This window comes from Entelurus aequoreus, linkage group LG10, assembly GCF_033978785.1.
Source record: "Entelurus aequoreus isolate RoL-2023_Sb linkage group LG10, RoL_Eaeq_v1.1, whole genome shotgun sequence".
NCBI lineage: Eukaryota > Metazoa > Chordata > Actinopteri > Syngnathiformes > Syngnathidae > Entelurus > Entelurus aequoreus.
The window spans coordinates 46,326,777-46,347,534 of NC_084740.1; the positions used below are offsets into that span (position 1 = coordinate 46,326,777).

Genomic DNA, 20,758 nt, shown 5'->3' on the forward strand with positions numbered 1-20,758 from the left:
TAAGGTCAATAATTCATAACATTGATTTTGATTCATTATTTTTTGAGAAATGGTAGTTTTAAATAAAAAATAACAGCCTTCATGGCTGCTTTGTGTTATTATAGTCGACATTACAACTTTTCACCTTTTTGCTCTTTTATTCCACTTTTAATGTTTTTTTCCCCAATAGTATGTGATGTGACGCAGTACCCGGACTGACCTGTGAGGGGCAGCCTTGTATGCGCCAGCATCCAAACATCCGGGGTATTAGGAAAAGATCAGAAGAATATACGGGGCAGCTGTTAGCTTACCTGCTAACTCCATTACGGTGGTGATTTCATATGCCAACTCTCCTCGTCGTTGTTTTTTGTAGAGTCCAAGACTTATAAAAGTGATAATGGATGAACATGTTTAGCACATTGTGCTCCCTTTTCTGAAGTCTGCTTCAATTTGAGCCCCCCGCTGTTTGTTTTCGCCGCCATTGTTGGTGCTTCCGCCTGGCCTCAATTATCTCGCCGCTGATTGGCTCTCTTTGCGTCACGTGATCAACGTCGCGTTCGCGTTGCCTCGGACGTCCCGACATCAGTCGGTAATGTTCACGTTGATTGAAGTAAGATATTCTTGGCTATGCGGCAATTGTGTGAAATGTGTGTAATGCAACATTGAATCAACACTCAGTATGTTGAGCAAGTGTGACAATTTAAGGCAGCACATTAGAGAAAGAGGCTAAGCAGCGGACACTTCATTAAAAGATCAACATACAGTACATTGATATGGTCATCCCAAATACACCAAACTACTTCTGCCATCTTGTGTCACATCATCAGGCTACAAACACATGATGTCAATACTGAAGTGTAGCGACACCATCCATGATGTCAATATTGAAGTGTAGCAACACCATCCAGGAGACTTTGGAACACCTGCCATCTTCAACGTGTGTTTTGGTTGCATAACGTCCAACCCGGCAGGCATCTTGTCTTCCCCTTGTGGCCCAAGAAGCTCCACAAGACCGCCGTCAGCCAGAAAGTTTCCACGGCGACGTGTCCGTCCTGCGACAGAAGGTGTGTGTCACTTTGTGGCCAAGCTGTGATTCTGCTGTCCCATGATGATGATCTCCAGCACGTGGGTGAGGTCCATCATCTTGGTAAGCATCTCCATGATGTCAGCGTGCTGCCTGGCGCCACTGATGAACTCCTCCAAGGTCAACTCTCCTAGGACACACAGCGGGAGGCTTTAACTCTCCTAGGACACACAGCGGGAGGCTTTAACTCTCCTAGGACACACAGCAGGAGGCTTTAACTCTCCTAAAAGTGCCTTATTGCAGGTCAACTTGCCAAGGAAGCAAATATTAACATGTGATGAATGTTTTGATACTTGAAGAAAGAAACAAAAGATTCACACAAGAACTAGGCTTGTCTCTCAGCGGTCACCTGCTAACTTTTGGATAACATAGCATGAATGCTAACGCTGGTCTTTAAAAAAAAAAGTAACATTTTTCAAAACTTCAACAAAATGTGGTTTCTGAGCATTCCTCCAATTCTCACCTTCTCCGTTCACGTCGATCTTTTCGTATATGAGCGTGACGATTTGTTCAGGAGGAATGTCGTAGATCCTGGTGATGTCTTGTATGGCCTGGAGGAGGACAGGACCAGGGTCAACTTACAAGCTAACTAGTTGACCAGGACAGGACAGGACCAGGGTCAACTTACAAGCTAACTAGTTGACCAGGACAGGACAGGACCAGGGTCAACTTACAAGCTAACTAGTTGACCAGGACAGGACCAGGGTCAACTAACAAGCTAACTAGTTGACCAGGACAGGACAGGACCAGGGTCAACTTACAAGTCAACTAGTTGACCAGGACAGGACAGGACCAGGGTCAACTTACAAGCTAACTAGTTGACCAGGACTCATTATTTGTCAACTACAGCCAAAAGGCAATAATACAAGTTAACAACAGTAAAATGCTATTATGGCCAGTCATTATGAGTTAACTCCAGCCAAAATGTCATTCATCACAATTAGGAGTTAACTCCAGACAAAATGGGTTTGAGAAACACAAAATTCCGTCATAGCCTGGGTCTCTGGAGAGGTGGTCCAGACTGAGACCAAGGTAAAAAAAATAAATGATGGCTTAACTACAGCTAAAATGCAATATTGATATTATTTATGGGTTAACTACAGCAAAATACTATTAATGATGATTAATTACGAGTTAACTGCAGCAAAATACTATTATTGATGATTAAATATGGGTTAACTACAACAAAATACTATTAATGATGATTAAATATGGGTTAACTACAACAACATGCTATTTATGACATAATTATGGGTTAACTACAACAAAATGCTATTATTGATGATTAAATATGGGTTAACTACAGCAATATGCTATTTATGACATAATTATGGGTTAACTACAACAAAATGCTATTAATGACGATTAATTATGGGTTAACTACAGCAAAATGCGATCATTGACAATTATGGGTTAACTACAGCAAAATGCTATTAATGACGATTAATTATGGGTTAACTACAGCAAAATGCTATATATGACATATAATTACGGGTTAACTACAGCAAAATACAATAAATGACTATTAACTATGGGTTAACTACAGCAAAATGCTATTAATGACGATTAATTATGGGTTAACTACAGCAAAATGCTATATATGACATATAATTACGGGTTAACTACAGCAAAATACAATAAATGACTATTAACTATGGGTTAACTACAGCAAAATGCTATTTGACATATAGTTATGGGTTAACTATAACAAAATGCTATTAATGACTTAATTATGGGTTAACTACGGCAAAATGTGAGGAATAATTGAAATGTTGAATGTTCTTGCATTTAAAGCTGAGAGAAGACAAGGACGTTTGTCCTGAGCTCAAAAGACAAGATTAGTCTGCTTTAATCTCCACTTGCACTCCCTGACATGTGAGAGCAGTACCTTAAAGATGGTCCTGACATGAGAGCAGTACCTTAAAGATGGTCCTGACATGTGAGAGCAGTACCTTAAAGATGGTCCTGACATGTGAGCAGTACCTTAAAGATGGTCCTGACATGTGAGAGCAGTACCTTATAGATGGTCCTGACATGAGAGCAGTACCTTATAGATGGTCCTGACATGAGAGCAGTACCTTAAAGATGGTCCTGACATGTGAGAGCAGTACCTTAAAGATGGTCCTGACATGTGAGAGCAGTACCTTAAAGATGGTCCTGACATGTGAGAGCAGTACCTTAAAGATGGTCCTGACATGTGAGAGCAGTACCTTAAAGATGGTCCTGACATGAAAGCAGTACCTTAAAGATGGTCCTGACATGAAAGCAGTACCTTAAAGGCCTACTGAAACCCACTACTACCGACCACGCAGTCTGATAGTTTATATATCAATGATGAAATCTTAACATTATAACACATGCCAATACGGCCGGGTTAACTTATAAAGTGACATTTTAAATTTGCCGCTAAACTTCCGGTTCGAAACGCCTCTGAGGATGACGTATGCGCGTGACGTAGCCCGGGGAACACGGGTATGCCTTCCACGTTGAAGCCAATACGAAAAAGCTCTGTTTTCATTTCATAATTCCACAGTATTCTGGACATCTGTGTTCGTGAATCTGTTTCAATCATGTTCATTGCATTATGGAGAAAGAAGCTGAGCAAGCAAAGAAGAAAGTTGTCGGTGCGAAATGGACGTATTTTTCGAACGAAGTCAGCAACAACAGTACACAGCCGGCGCTTCTTTGTTTACATTCCCGAAAGATGCAGTCAAGATGGAAGAACTCGGATAACAGAGACTCTAACCAGGAGGACTTTTGACTTCGATACACAGACGCCTGTAGAGAACTGGGACAACACAGACTCTTACCAGGATTACTTTGATTTGGATGACAAAGACGCAGACGTGCTACTGTGAGTATGCAGCTTTGGCTTCTAAACATTTGATCGCTTGACCGTATGTGCGCAACTTTTTTTTGCGTATGTACGTAACTTTTTAAAAATATATAAGCTTTATGAACCTTGGGTTAGGTGAACGGTCTTTTGGGCTGAGTGATTGTGTGTGTTGATCAGGTGTTTGAATTGTATTGGCGTGTTCTATGGAGCTAGGAGCTAGCATAGGAGCTAGGAGTTAGCATAACAAAGACATAGGTGTTTTTATGCAGGATTAATTTGTGTCATATTAAATATAAGCCTGGTTGTGTTGTGGCTAATAGAGTAAATATATGTCTTGTGTTTATTTACTGTTTTAGTCATTCCCAGCTGAATATCAGGTACCGTGAGTATGCAGCCTTGGCTGCTAAACATTTGATAGCTTGACCGTATGTGCGCGTCACGTACGTAACTTTTTAAAAATATATAAGCTTAATGAACCTTGGGTTAGGTGAACGGTCTTTTGGGCTGAGTGATTGTGTGTGTTGATCAGGTGTTTGAATTGTATTGGCGTGTTCTATGAAGCTAGGAGCTAGCAGAGGAGCTAGGAGCTAGCATAACAAACACGTAGGTGTTTTTATGTAGGATTAATTTGTGGCATATTAAATATAAGCCTGGTTGTGTTGTGGCTAATAGAGTATATATATGTCTTGTGTTTATTTACTGTTGTAGTCATTCCCAGCTGAATATCAGGTCACCCCCGGCTCTCACAGCATCTTCCCTATCTGAATAGCTTCAACTCCCCACTAGTCCTTCACTTGCACTTTACTCATCCACAAATCTTTCATCCTCGCTCAAATTAATGGGGAAATTGTCGCTTTCTCGGTCCGAATTTCTCTCACTTCATGCGGCCATCATTGTAAACAATAGGGAACTTTGCGTATATGTTCAATTGACTACGTCACGCTACTTCCGGTAGGGGCAAGCCTTTTTTTTATCAGATACCAAAAGTTGCAATCTTTATCGTCGTTGTTCTATACTAAATCCTTGCAGCAAGAATATGGCAATATCGCGAAATTATCAAGTATGACACATAGAATAGATCTGCTATCCCTGTTTAAATTAAAAAAATTCATTTCAGTAGGCCTTTAAAGATGGTCCTGACATGTGAGAGCAGTACCTTAAAGATGGTCCTGACATGTGAGAGCAGTACCTTAAAGATGGTCCTGACATGTGAGAGCAGTACCTTAAAGATAGTCCTGACATGTTAGAGCAGTACCTTAAAGATGGTCCTGACATGTGAGAGCAGTACCTTAAAGATGGTCCTGACATGAAAGCAGTACCTTAAAGATGGTCCTGACATGTGAGAGCAGTACCTTAAAGATGGTCCTGACATGACAGCAGTACCTTAAAGATGGTCCTGACATGTGAGAGCAGTACCTTAAAGATGGTCCTGACATGTGAGAGCAGTACCTTAAAGATGGTCCTGACATGTGAGAGCAGTACCTTAAAGATGGTCCTGACATGAGAGCAGTACCTTAAAGATGGTCCTGACATGTGAGAGCAGTACCTTAAAGATGGTCCTGACATGTGAGAGCAGTACCTTAAAGATGGTCCTGACATGTGAGAGCAGTACCTTAAAGATGGTCCTGACATGTGAGAGCAGTACCTTAAAGATGGTCCTGACATGTGAGAGCAGTACCTTAAAGATGGTCCTGACATGTGAGAGCAGCACCTTAAAGATGGTCCTGACATGTGAGAGCAGTACCTTAAAGATGGTCCTGACATGTGAGAGCAGTACCTTAAAGATGGTCCTGACATGAGAGCAGTACCTTAAAGATGGTCCTGACATGTGAGAGCAGTACCTTAAAGATGGTCCTGACATGAGAGCAGTACCTTAAAGATGGTCCTGACATGAGAGCAGTACCTTAAAGATGGTCCTGACATGTGAGCAGTACCTTAAAGATGGTCCTGACATGTGAGAGCAGTACCTTAAAGATGGTCCTGACATGTGAGAGCAGTACCTTAAAGATGGTCCTGACATGAGAGAGCAGTACCTTAAAGATGGTCCTGACATGAGAGCAGTACCTTAAAGATGGTCCTGACATGTGAGAGCAGTACCTTAAAGATGGTCCTGACATGTGAGAGCAGTACCTTAAAGATGGTCCTGACATGTGAGAGCAGTACCTTAAAGATGGTCCTGACATGTGAGAGCAGTACCTTAAAGATGGTCCTGACATGTGAGAGCAGTACCTTAAAGATAGTCCTGACATGTTAGAGCAGTACCTTAAAGATGGTCCTGACATGTGAGAGCAGTACCTTAAAGATGGTCCTGACATGAAAGCAGTACCTTAAAGATGGTCCTGACATGTGAGAGCAGTACCTTAAAGATGGTCCTGACATGACAGCAGTACCTTAAAGATGGTCCTGACATGTGAGAGCAGTACCTTAAAGATGGTCCTGACATGTGAGAGCAGTACCTTAAAGATGGTCCTGACATGTGAGAGCAGTACCTTAAAGATGGTCCTGACATGAGAGCAGTACCTTAAAGATGGTCCTGACATGTGAGAGCAGTACCTTAAAGATGGTCCTGACATGTGAGAGCAGTACCTTAAAGATGGTCCTGACATGTGAGAGCAGTACCTTAAAGATGGTCCTGACATGTGAGAGCAGTACCTTAAAGATGGTCCTGACATGTGAGAGCAGTACCTTAAAGATGGTCCTGACATGTGAGAGCAGCACCTTAAAGATGGTCCTGACATGTGAGAGCAGTACCTTAAAGATGGTCCTGACATGTGAGAGCAGTACCTTAAAGATGGTCCTGACATGAGAGCAGTACCTTAAAGATGGTCCTGACATGTGAGAGCAGTACCTTAAAGATGGTCCTGACATGAGAGCAGTACCTTAAAGATGGTCCTGACATGAGAGCAGTACCTTAAAGATGGTCCTGACATGTGAGCAGTACCTTAAAGATGGTCCTGACATGTGAGAGCAGTACCTTAAAGATGGTCCTGACATGTGAGAGCAGTACCTTAAAGATGGTCCTGACATGAGAGAGCAGTACCTTAAAGATGGTCCTGACATGAGAGCAGTACCTTAAAGATGGTCCTGACATGTGAGAGCAGTACCTTAAAGATGGTCCTGACATGTGAGAGCAGTACCTTAAAGATGGTCCTGACATGTGAGAGCAGTACCTTAAAGATGGTCCTGACATGTGAGAGCAGTACCTTAAAGATGGTCCTGACATGTGAGAGCAGTACCTTAAAGATGGTCCTGACATGTGAGAGCAGTACCTTAAAGATGGTCCTGACATGTGAGAGCAGTACCTTAAAGATGGTCCTGACATGAGAGCAGTACCTTAAAGATGGTCCTGACATGTGAGAGCAGTACCTTAAAGATGGTCCTGACATGTGAGAGCAGTACCTTAAAGATGGTCCTGACATGTGAGAGCAGTACCTTAAAGATAGTCCTGACATGTTAGAGCAGTACCTTAAAGATGGTCCTGACATGTGAGAGCAGTACCTTAAAGATGGTCCTGACATGAAAGCAGTACCTTAAAGATGGTCCTGACATGTGAGAGCAGTACCTTAAAGATGGTCCTGACATGACAGCAGTACCTTAAAGATGGTCCTGACATGTGAGAGCAGTACCTTAAAGATGGTCCTGACATGTGAGAGCAGTACCTTAAAGATGGTCCTGACATGTGAGAGCAGTACCTTAAAGATGGTCCTGACATGAGAGCAGTACCTTAAAGATGGTCCTGACATGTGAGAGCAGTACCTTAAAGATGGTCCTGACATGTGAGAGCAGTACCTTAAAGATGGTCCTGACATGTGAGAGCAGTACCTTAAAGATGGTCCTGACATGTGAGAGCAGTACCTTAAAGATGGTCCTGACATGTGAGAGCAGTACCTTAAAGATGGTCCTGACATGTGAGAGCAGCACCTTAAAGATGGTCCTGACATGTGAGAGCAGTACCTTAAAGATGGTCCTGACATGTGAGAGCAGTACCTTAAAGATGGTCCTGACATGAGAGCAGTACCTTAAAGATGGTCCTGACATGTGAGAGCAGTACCTTAAAGATGGTCCTGACATGAGAGCAGTACCTTAAAGATGGTCCTGACATGAGAGCAGTACCTTAAAGATGGTCCTGACATGTGAGCAGTACCTTAAAGATGGTCCTGACATGTGAGAGCAGTACCTTAAAGATGGTCCTGACATGTGAGAGCAGTACCTTAAAGATGGTCCTGACATGAGAGAGCAGTACCTTAAAGATGGTCCTGACATGAGAGCAGTACCTTAAAGATGGTCCTGACATGTGAGAGCAGTACCTTAAAGATGGTCCTGACATGTGAGAGCAGTACCTTAAAGATGGTCCTGACATGTGAGAGCAGTACCTTAAAGATGGTCCTGACATGTGAGAGCAGTACCTTAAAGATGGTCCTGACATGTGAGAGCAGTACCTTAAAGATGGTCCTGACATGTGAGAGCAGTACCTTAAAGATGGTCCTGACATGTGAGAGCAGTACCTTAAAGATGGTCCTGACATGAGAGCAGTACCTTAAAGATGGTCCTGACATGTGAGAGCAGTACCTTAAAGATGGTCCTGACATGAGAGCAGTACCTTAAAGATGGTCCTGACATGTGAGAGCAGTACCTTAAAGATGGTCCTGACATGTGAGCAGTACCTTAAAGATGGTCCTGACATGTGAGAGCAGTACCTTAAAGATGGTCCTGACATGTGAGAGCAGTACCTTAAAGATGGTCCTGACATGAGAGCAGTACCTTAAAGATGGTCCTGACATGAGAGCAGTACCTTAAAGATGGTCCTGACATGTGAGAGCAGTACCTTAAAGATGGTCCTGACATGTGAGAGCAGTACCTTAAAGATGGTCTTGACATGTGAGAGCAGTACCTTAAAGATGGTCCTGACATGTGAGAGCAGTACCTTAAAGATGGTCCTGACATGTGAGAGCAGTACCTTAAAGATGGTCCTGACATGAGAGCAGTACCTTAAAGATGGTCCTGACATGAGAGCAGTACCTTAAAGATGGTCCTGACATGAGAGCAGTACCTTAAAGATGGTCCTGACATGTGAGAGCAGTACTTTAAAGATGGTCCTGACATGTGAGCAGTACCTTAAAGATGGTCCTGACATGTGAGAGCAGTACCTTAAAGATGGTCCTGACATGTGAGCAGTACTTTAAAGATGGTCCTGACATGTGAGCAGCACCTTAAAGATGGTCCTGACATGTGAGCAGTACCTTAAAGATGGTCCTGACATGTGAGAGCAGTACCTTAAAGACGGTCCTGACATGTGAGCAGTACCTTAAAGATGGTCCTGACATGTGAGAGCAGTACCTTAAAGATGGTCCTGACATGAGAGCAGTACCTTAAAGATGGTCCTGACATGTGAGAGCAGTACCTTAAAGATGGTCCTGACATGTGAGAGCAGTACCTTAAAGATGGTCCTGACATGTGAGAGCAGTACCTTAAAGATGGTCCTGACATGTGAGAGCAGTACCTTAAAGATGGTCCTGACATGTGAGAGCAGTACCTTAAAGATGGTCCTGACATGTGAGAGCAGTACCTTAAAGATGGTCCTGACATGAGAGCAGTACCTTAAAGATGGTCCTGACATGAGAGCAGTACCTTAAATATGGTCCTGACATGAGAGCAGTACCTTAAAGATGGTCCTGACATGTGAGAGCAGTACTTTAAAGATGGTCCTGACATGTGAGCAGTACCTTAAAGATGGTCCTGACATGTGAGAGCAGTACCTTAAAGATGGTCCTGACATGTGAGCAGTACTTTAAAGATGGTCCTGACATGTGAGCAGCACCTTAAAGATGGTCCTGACATGTGAGAGCAGTACCTTAAAGATGGTCCTGACATGTGAGCAGTACCTTAAAGATGGTCCTGACATGTGAGAGCAGTACCTTAAAGATGGTCCTGACATGTGAGCAGTACCTTAAAGATGGTCCTGACATGTGAGAGCAGTACCTTAAAGATGGTCCTGACATGAGAGCAGTACCTTAAAGATGGTCCTGACATGAGAGCAGTACCTTAAAGATGGTCCTGACATGTGAGCAGTACCTTAAAGATGGTCCTGACATGAGAGCAGTACCTTAAAGATGGTCCTGACATGAGAGCAGTACCTTAAATATGGTCCTGACATGAGAGCAGTACCTTAAAGATGGTCCTGACATGTGAGAGCAGTACTTTAAAGATGGTCCTGACATGTGAGCAGTACCTTAAAGATGGTCCTGACATGTGAGAGCAGTACCTTAAAGATGGTCCTGACATGTGAGCAGTACTTTAAAGATGGTCCTGACATGTGAGCAGCACCTTAAAGATGGTCCTGACATGTGAGAGCAGTACCTTAAAGATGGTCCTGACATGTGAGCAGTACCTTAAAGATGGTCCTGACATGTGAGAGCAGTACCTTAAAGATGGTCCTGACATGTGAGCAGTACCTTAAAGATGGTCCTGACATGTGAGAGCAGTACCTTAAAGATGGTCCTGACATGAGAGCAGTACCTTAAAGATGGTCCTGACATGAGAGCAGTACCTTAAAGATGGTCCTGACATGTGAGCAGTACCTTAAAGATGGTCTCCATCTCGTCCTTGTCTATTTTGCCGTTGCCGTCCTGGTCGAAGAGCTTGAAGTACCACTTGAGCTTCTGGTTGACTTCTCCTTTGAGCAGGAGACTGATGGCGGCGATGTACTCCACAAAGTTGATGTAGCCGTCCTGCAAGGAAACATTTCAGTGTGGCGCCTCACCTCACGTCCACACCTCGGTCTTACCCCGTCCATGTCGAAGGTGAAGAAGACCTGGTCCACGTAGCCGCTGGCCTCCTGCGTCATGCCGGTCATGTCCAGCATGGTCTTGAGCTCAAAGAGCGTGATGAGGCCCGAGGGAGACTCCTTCATGAACTTGGTGTACCAGTGGTGCATGTCCTCGTCCAGGATGTCTTCCAGGTTGGAACCATGGGCGCCCATTTCTCAGGAGAGACCCAACAGGACTGACTGAGCCAGGAACTTCATAATCCTCTTGATCTTGGCAGGAGCCAAAAGTAGACTTAACCCTCTAATGGGATAAGAGGATACCTTCACCACACCTTCCTCTCTTCAGTCCTTCTCACACACCTTCCTCTCTTCAGTCCTTCTCACACACCTTCCTCTCTTCAGTCCTTCTCACCAACAAGTGCTGCTCTTCAGTTCTTCTCACACACCTTCCTCTCTTCAGTCCTTGTCACCAACAAGTGCTGCTCTTCAGTCCTTCTCACACACCTTCTTGCTCTTCAGTCCTTCTCACCAACAAGTGCTGCTCTTCAGTCCTTCCTGGCCCATATTCCTTCCATCTTTGAAGATGTATATAAACACTCAGCTGGTCCACACTTCTAACAACAAATGTATTGAAAGACAAAACGTTGTGTCTTAGGTGACTAAAATATTCTAATTATGACATGTTCCTCATTACACTCCCACTTGTTTGCTCCTTTATCTTACATTTTAGTGTAGTTGTTTCCCTGTAAGAAGAGAATATTACAATTATGACTGCATCACTTAGTATGTCAAAAATGATGCCTGTACAAAAGTATTATTGTTCAGTTGCACATTTAAGTGTTTATTATTGTTGTATTTTTACCAAATAATTCATAAGTTTGTATTTTTATTTTTTAAATTAACAAATATATATGTATACATGTACATATACATATATATACCTACATACATATAAACACACACATATACTATATAATATATATATATACCTACATACATATAAACACACACACATACATATATATACATATATATACAGTATATACACATACATATTTACATACATATATATACACATATATATATATATATATACATATACATATATGTATATATATACATATATATATACATCAATCAATCAATCAATGTTTATTTATATAGCCCTAAATCACAAGTGTCTCAAAGGGCTGTACAAGCCACAACGACATCCTCGGTACAGAGCCCACATACGGGCAAGGAAAAACTCACCCCAGTGGGACGTCGGTGAATGACTATGAGAAACCTTGGAGAGGACCGCATATGTGGGTAACCCCCCCCCCCCTCTAGGGGAGACCGAAAGCAACGGATGTCGAGTGGGTCTGACATAACATTGTGAAAGTCCAGTCCACAGTGGATCCAACACATCAGCGGGAGTCCAGTCCACAGCGGGGCCAACAGGAAACCATCCCGAGCGGAGACGGGTCAGCAGCGCAGAGATGTCCCCAACCGATGCACAGGCTAGTGGTCCACCCGGGGTCCCGGCTCTGGACAGCCAGCACTTCATCCATGGCCACCGGACCTATGCAACTCCCCCTCGCAAGGGACAGGGGAGAAGAGGAGAGAAGAAAAGAAACGGCAGATCAACTGGTCTAAAAAAGGGGGGTCTATTTAAAGGCTAGATTATACAAATGAGTTTTAAGATGGGACTTAAATGCTTCTACTGAGGTAGCATCTTTAACTGTTACCGGGAGGGCATTCCAGAGTACTGGAGCCCAAATCGAAAACGCTCTATAGCCCGCAGACTTTTTTTTGGCTCTGGGAATCACTAATAAGCCGGAGTTCTTTGAACGCAGATTTCTTGTCGGGACATATGGTACAATACAATCGGCGAGATAGGCTGGAGCTAAACCGTGTAGTATTTTATACGTAAGTAGTAAAACCTTAAAGTCGCATCTTAAGTGCACAGGAAGCCAGTGCAAGTGAGCCAGTATAGGCGTAATATGATCAAACTTTCTTGTTTTTGTCAAAAGCCTTGCAGCCGCATTTTGTACCAACTGTAATCTTTTAATGCTAGACATAGGGAGACCCGAAAATAATACGTTACAGTAATCGAGACGAGACGTAACGAACGCATGAATAATGATCTCAGCGTCGCCATATACATACATATATATACACATATATACAGAGGTGGGACCAAGTCATTGCTTTGCAAGTCACAAGTAAGTCTCAAGTCTTTGCCCTCCAGTCTCGAGTCAAGTCCCGAGTCAAGACAGGCAAGTCCCGAGTCAAGTCCAAAGTCAAGACTGGAAAGTCTCAAGTCGAGTCCCAAGTCCTGCATTTTGAGTTTCGAGTCCTTTCAAGTCCTTTTAACCACAGACTAATATTTTTACACAGATTGTGTATGCTTCTAAAACGCTGTATTTATTTATTAAAACAAGTGCATTTGAAATTGCAGGAAAAAAAATAGTGCTGACATTGCAATTCATAATAGCACTATTAACCAGTCATTTCAGTAGTTTAAACAATTTTAAACATTTAACTCATTCCTTTACAGAATAAACACATTTGCAAAAACAAACATTAACATACTATTGGTTGTATTTTATGAAAATAATATTACCACAGATTTGAGAAGGAGCAAAGATCTTCAATATTTGTATGTGAAAATCACAAAAATCTTCTGGGGGAGGATGACGCCCTTACAGGGGTTTGGTTTACAAACTTTCAGCCCCACCTAAAACAAAATTCACCAGCCACCACTGATTATGATGCATTCTCATTTTAGGCAAAATATAAGACAATACTTTCTTAACAGTATAATTGTAACCAGGAATAAGTCTTCAAGTAACAATATTCAAATACTAACATTGTTGGGTAAAACAGCATTTGGTTTTATTCTGAATCCAGTGAAACAAATTGGTGGTTTTAGCTGGTATAATGACTTTCAGGTGTTTATATATGTTTAAGTATTTGGCAGACGCTTTTATCCAAAGCGACATACATAAAAAATACATGCATAACAATCACTGTAAACATGATCATTTAAGGGAAGAATGTAATACAAAATATCAATACAAAGTGTCAAGACAGAATAAACTCTCTGCTGCTGCAGCAACAGAGTTACAGTCTATAGGTCCCTAGGATATATAGATATCTAATGTATTCATACATTGTTTATGTAGTATATACGCATGTATATATAACCTAATCATATTGTTTCTTCAATTTAAAAATAGTTTACCGTTTTTTCCCCCTTCTCTGGGATTATATTCCCAGTTTTGATCTCGGACGTCTGGTCACTTATAGCGTATAAGAATATTATATTACTGTTAAGCAAACTATGAATAATAAAACTCGCCAAAACATGTGTCCGTTATCATAGCTACACGTATGACAAAAAACCGCGTGAAAATCAGTGGTATTCAGTGAGGTAAAATGAATTAAATGCGCTGACAGTTCATTGCTCCTGCCAAATCAATTGCACTGAGTGGAGCGGATCACCACTCCAAGATGGCGGCCCCGCGTCTCGTCTACGCCAGTAGGCAGTAGCGCTCGATGCTGCGTCTACTTATAAGATGTCTATGGTTATAACGTTAGCAGTGAGTTTACAGCCTCACTGATTTAACTACACAGCAAATAAAAGTCATGTTACTTAGCCAATAAACGTTATCTTACATTCAAAACTTACCCTTCTTTGTGCAACTTCAAATGTCGAACGAAGTTGGAAGTTGTTGCGTCTCCGTCTGTAATATTCGAACTGCGTGATTTGCATACGCAATTCGTTTTTTGTTGACCAAGTCGTAGTTTTTATACCCGAACGAAACCAACTTCGGCATGATTGTTTCTCTCTGCCGCATTGTTTGACAACTCATGTTCGGTGGTTGTCCTGCAATTTGATTGGATGAATGCTGTGTGATGAAAACAACGTATAACTAATTTGATTGGCTGTTGTACTGACAGCGCACCAGCTGACAGGCAGCACACACACTGATAGACAGACAGACACGTACAAAATGAAAGATACGGAGCGCTCCCAAATAACTTTCTAAGCTTTGGGTTTTGGGGAAAGTAGCAAGTCATGTCAAGTCAAAAGGCTCAAGTCCAAGTGAAGTCACAAGTCATTGATGTTAAAGTCTAAGTCGAGTTGCAAGTCTCTTTACATTTTGTCAAGTCGAGTCTAAAGTCATCAAATTCATGGCTCGAGTCTGACTCGAGTCCAAGTCATGTGACTCGAGTCCACACCTCTGCATGTATATATGTTCCTGGTTGTGACAGGCGGGTGGTTGCAGTAATGGTGTACATTGTGGTGACCCAAACCATATAATGAGAGACATTCACCTAAGAGGACACTGTAGCTTTAAGAGAAGAAGCGGAGCGGGAGTTAGCAACTTCCGCTTCCGGGTTGAGAGGTCGTTGTTGTTGTCGAATGTATGACATGCTAGGTTGGAGCTAGTAAACTTCCTCGACTACGCTCACGTCTCCTGTTTCGTTGTTTACAAACTCCACAACATATATAAATCAATATTCTTCTCTTCTCCAATTGTGATTTCACGTTCTGGTTCCATGACCCGCCCTATCTTGCGTCTGATTGGCCTGCCCTAATGTTTGGCCTTAATCTTGACCAATGGTGAGTCATCATAGTAAACAACCAACCAATCAATCATGGATGTTCTTCTACGTAGCGCAACCAATCATCAATGATGTTTAGGTCGCCCCCTGTCGGTGGAGTTGTTTCGCTCGTAGATTCCATTTTTAACTTCATAACTTTTATTGGAAAAGCATAGTTTTTACCACGGGATGATCAAAAACCGCACTCTTTACGGGAAAACCGTCGTTATGGCAAAGAGACAGATCAAGATTTTAACACATTGTAGGTCGGAAAAAATAAATAATTGTATTTTTATATTTTTACAGAGATAAAAAAAAAGAGGGTGAAATAACATGCGTGATTTTGGTACATTTTTAGCAACTGCGCTGCCTTTTTTTAACCGCAAAATGTACGTTTTTTGTAGTTTACAGTGTATGTAAAGAAATAATGAAATACATCTGAAGGCAGATAAAACTGCAGTGAGTCAACTCGTCCACAAGATGGCGCCACAGCACACAATAACATCATTGCCGTCCTCTGCTCTGCTATTGAACACAAAACATTACGGATAAAAATATTTTGTATCTGCTGATACACGTCAAAATGCCAGATATCAAGGTCGATAATGATATTGGTGTATCTCTCCTGTGCAGGTGTACCTATTGAAGTGGCAAGCCCAAAGAAGATGGGGAGAACCCCTTAGGCCTCAGACCAAGGTGAGGGAGAGCGGGTCGATGTGGTCCTCCTGCTGGTGCAGGGACTGCCTGAGCACGTTGTAGACCATCTCCCTGCTCAAGGTGAACCTCCTCAGCTGCTCCTCCTGCTGCTCCGGCATCAGGAAGGTCAGCCAGTACTCGGCCACCACCGAGCCGTTCCTGCACAACAAGACCGGGGCAGAAGGTCAGCGCCGATTGGGATGGCGGGGGAGGAAAATGGCGGCGCTGACCTGAAGGCGTGGACCTCGGCTTTGGAGAAGTAGCGGCTCAGAGCAGGAGAGGAGCTGTAGACCACGGTCAGCTTCACCCAGGAAGACAAGCCACTGTCAGCACGATAGCAACAAAGATGTGCAAACCTCTGGAGGTCTCACTCCAACCACAATTACTTCAAAAATAACTTCTAAAACATCGCTTGATATCAAAGATGTGCCGATTGCGATACGGATCATCTATGAGTGGGATCGGACGATACCGACACTCATAAACCTGTTAGCATATTAGCTAATGCTAACGACGCGAACTTGATTATATTTCCATAGTACGTAGAAATATGCATGAAAACACTCCTACAGACATCACACATGGGACATTTTAGTCTGTAAGAATAGTTGTAGTTATATTGTAAAACTTACACACGTTGCCTGGAGTGATGAATGAAGAATCCATACGAGTAGAAACGCTACGGACGGCCAGAAGACTGAACAGCACTTATACTTCCAGTTGAAAGCACTAAATAGAAGGACAGAGCAGCACATGCAGTGAGCAAACTCGTCCAAAAGATGGCGCCATAGCACAAACAATGACAGACTTTTTCAGTGTCTTAGCATGTTTAAAAAATAAAAAAAATGATTATGGTCGTCAGCGAAGAAAAATCCATAATTGAGCTGCACCGTTTTAGAAGCAGCAGGGTTCGAAGTGTAGGAAAAAAGGATCGGCTTATAGTCCAATACTTGAACAAGTCCATTACTAAGAGTTATAGAGAGGTTAATATAACAAGACAAGTTGCTGTTTAATAAAAGTATTTAATACATACTTGCCAACCCTCCCGTTTTTAGCGGGAGGCTCCCGGTATTCAGCGCCTCTCCCGACAACCTCCCAGCAGAAAATTTCTCCCGACAAACTCCCGGTATTCAGCCGGAGCTGGAGGCCACGCCCCCTGCAGCTCAATGCGGACCTGAGTGGGGACAACCTGTTCTCACGTCTGTTTTCCCACAATATAAACAGCTTGGCTGCCCAAAGACGTCATAACATCTAGGGCTTTTAGAGAGTGGAGTGCACAACTGCGCACACAACAAGGAGACCAAGCAGAAGAACCAGGAAGTTACAGACATGGCGACGCCGTCGACGAGCAAGATGAAGAAATACGCTTGCAAGTTCCAAAACGAATGGAAACAAGAATTTCAGTTCATCCAGGACAGTTGGAAGGGGAAGGTGGATGTAATTATGCTGCCTGTACATTTTGTACAACAGACTTCTCCATTGAACACGGTGGCCCAGTCATGAACGGAGGAGAAATTAAACAGGACAATACTGCCATCTACTGGATAGCCCCCAGAACACTGAAATTCAAGTATTTATTTTATTTATATGTATAATAAAATAAATATATATACATATATATATAGCTAGAATTCACTGAAAGTCAAGTATTTCATATATATATATATATATATATATATATATATATATATATATATATATATATATATATATATATATATATATATGAAATACTTGAGTTGGTGAATTCTAGCTGTAAATATACTCCCCTATTAACCACGCCCCCAACCAAGTATCTTAGCAATGGACTTATTCAAGTATCTTAGTAATGGACTTATTCAAGTATCGAAATATAAGCTGCTACTTTTTCCCTACACTTTGAACCCTGCTGCTTTTAAAATGGTGCGGCTAATTTATGGATTTTTCTTCAAATAAAAATATTTAAAAAAATATGCACAGACACTGAAAAGGTGTTTTTATTGTTTGTGCTATGGCGCCATCTTTTGGACGAGTTCACTCACTGCAGGTGCTGCTGTGTCCTTCCATTTAGTGCTTTCAACCAGAAGTAGAAGTGCTGTTCAGTCTTCTGGCCATCCATAGCGGTTCTACTCCTATGGATTCTTGACTCATCACTGAAAGCAATGTTGGTAAGTTTTACAATATAACTAAAACTATCCGTACTTACTTAAGATTAAAAGATTAAAGATTAAAGTACCAATGATTGTCACACACACACTAGATGTGGTGAAATTTGTCCTCTGCATTTGACCCATCCCCTTGGGGAGCAGTGGGCAGCAGCGGCGCCGCGCCCGGGAATCATTATGGTGATTTAACCCCCAACTCCAACCCTTGATGCTGAGTGCCAAGCAGGGAGGTAATGGGTCCCATTTTTATAGTCTTTGGTATGACTCGGCTGGGATTTGAACTCCATCCTACCGCCCTGAGATCGGTAGGTTGGAGTGTTCAGGGATGAATAGTCTCTCCTATTGCTATTTTTCCAGCTCTAGTTCCATGAATCATTAGTAATGCAGCAGCCTAGTTTAGAATGGCAGGGTCCCTGCTATCACATGTTGAGAACAATATAACATTTACATAATAAACATCAACTACAGGCTTCCCAAATGCTGTAATAAATGAAGCATGATGAGTTGAGCATGTCAGCATGTGGCCCCACTTTTAACTCTTTTGCAAACGCTTATTAATTTGACTTAGTAAGTCATTATTTCATCATTACTTTGACTTAGTAAATTACTAAATCCAAATATTCTATATATCGCCAGTCAGCAAATGCAGCGGAAAGTACAACCAAAAAGTGTAGGCTTCTTCACGCGACGAAGCCGGCCTACTTCACCACAGTCTGTAGTCTATTATATCATGCAGAGGGGGCGGGTGTGTGGGTGTATGGGTGTGGGTGTAAGGAACAGTGGAACTCGGCCTGTCAACTTACACTGTTCCTGTGTAAGTATCAAGCAGTATCATCAGTATTATGCTTTATCATTATCATGCGGTATCATGATTTGTCAGTATCATGCATGATATTGCATGATACTGATAAAGTATGATACTGATAAAGCATGATACTGATAAAGTAAGAAATCTGCGTTCAAAGAACTCCGGTTTATTAGTGATTCCCAGAGCCCAAAAAAAGTCTGCGGGCTATAGAGCGTTTTCTATTGGGGCTCCAGTACTCTGGAATGCCCTCCCGGTAACAGTTAGAGATGCTACCTCAGTAGAAGCATTTAAGTCCCATCTTAAAACTCATTTGTATAATCTAGCCTTTAAATAGACTCCCCTTTTTAGACCAGTTGATCTGCCATTTCTTTTCTTCTCTCCTCTGCTCCCCTCTCCCTTGGGAGGGGGAGTTGCTCAGGTCCGGTGGCCATGGATGAAGTGCTGGCTGTCCAGAGTCGGGACCCCGGGTGGACCACTAGCCTGTGCATCGGTTGGGGACATCTCTGCGCTGCTGACCCGTCTCCGCTCGGGATGGTTTCCTGCTGGCCCCACTATGGACTGGACTCTCACCGATGTGTTGGATCCACTGTGGACTGGACTTTCACAATATTATGTCAGACCCACTCGACATCCATTGCTTTCGGTCTCCCCTAGAGGGGGGCGGGGGGGTTACCCACATATGCGGTCCTCTTCAAGGTTTCTCATAGTCATTCACATTGACGTCCCACTGGGGTGAGTTTTTCCTTGCCCGTATGTGGGCTCTGTACCGAGGATGTCGTTGTGGCTTGTGCAGCCCTTTGAGACACTTGTGATTTAGGGCTATATAAATAAACATTGATTGATTGATTGAAAGTATGATACTGCATGATACTTATAAAGCATGATACTGCATGATACTGATAAAGTATGATACTGCATGATACTGATAAAGCATGATACTGATAAAGTATGATACTGATAAAGCATGATACTGATAAAGCATGATACTGATAAAGCATGTTCCCCGGGGTCAGACTATTAGAGAAGAACTGGTTAGATGGTGAGAAATGTGTGTTTTCCATCATGGAGGTGATGATTATCACGTTAAGCTACACCTACACCGTGTACGATCATACAGTTAACTACACCGTGTACGATCATGCAGTTGACTACACCGTGTACGATCATGCAGCTGACTACACCGTGTACGATCATGCAGTTGACTACACCGTGTACGATCATGCAGTTGACTACACCGTGTACGATCATACAGCTGACTACACCGTGTACGATCATACAGCTGACTACACCGTGTACGATCATGCAGCTGACTACACCGTGTACGATCATGCAGCTGACTACACCGTGTACGATCATGCAGCTGACTACACCGTGTACGATCATGCAGCTGACTACACCGTGTACGATCATGCAGCTGACTACACCGTGTACGATCATGCAGCTGACTACACCGTGTACGATCATGCAGCTGACTACACCGTGTACGATCATGCAGCTGACTACACCGTGTACGATCATGCAGCTGACTACACCGTGTACGATCATGCAGCTGACTACACCGTGTACGATCATGCAGCTGACTACACCGTGTACGATCATGCAGCTGACTACACCGTGTACGATCATGCAGCTGACTACACCGTGTACGATCATGCAGCTGACTACACCGTGTACGATCATGCAGCTGACTACACCGTGTACGATCATGCAGCTGACTACACCGTGTACGATCATGCAGCTGACTACACCGTGTACGATCATGCAGCTGACTACACCGTGTACGATCATGCAGCTGACTACACCGTGTACGATCATGCAGCTGACTACACCGTGTACGATCATGCAGCTGACT

The 20,758-nt window shown here is 42.8% G+C and overlaps 2 protein-coding genes across 4 annotated transcripts in view; both read right to left on the reverse strand.

The window, feature by feature from the left end:
• Window positions 1-687: 687 nt before the first annotated feature.
• On the reverse strand, window positions 688-15,305 carry LOC133658712 (guanylyl cyclase-activating protein 1-like). 2 transcript variants are annotated; one of them, XM_062061065.1, is made up of 5 exons: window positions 14,339-15,305; window positions 10,684-11,279; window positions 10,478-10,627; window positions 1,527-1,614; window positions 688-1,224 (listed from the first exon to the last, which is right to left on the reverse strand). In XM_062061065.1, the coding sequence occupies exons 2-5, from the start codon at window positions 10,876-10,878 to the stop codon at window positions 1,145-1,147; spliced, it is 513 nt and encodes a 170-aa protein (XP_061917049.1). In that variant the 5' UTR covers window positions 10,879-11,279; window positions 14,339-15,305; the 3' UTR covers window positions 688-1,144. The 2 variants fall into 2 exon arrangements, with proteins under 2 accessions (XP_061917049.1, XP_061917048.1); XM_062061064.1 differs by having other exon boundaries at window positions 688-1,193; window positions 14,339-14,532.
• Window positions 15,306-15,511: 206 nt separating this feature from the next.
• The window catches only part of LOC133658709 (TPA-induced transmembrane protein), a 16,539-nt gene continuing 11,292 nt past the window's right edge, over window positions 15,512-20,758 (reverse strand). The window contains exons 6-8 of one of the 2 annotated variants that reach the window (XM_062061059.1): window positions 16,185-16,255; window positions 15,898-16,113; window positions 15,512-15,783 (exon numbers count right to left, since the gene is read on the reverse strand). In XM_062061059.1, coding sequence (XP_061917043.1) covers window positions 15,945-16,113; window positions 16,185-16,255 — 240 coding nt within the window. In that variant the 3' untranslated portion in view covers window positions 15,512-15,783; window positions 15,898-15,944. Of the gene's footprint in view, window positions 16,114-16,184; window positions 16,256-20,758 lie in introns of both variants that reach the window. The other variant, XM_062061058.1, reaches the window with a different exon arrangement.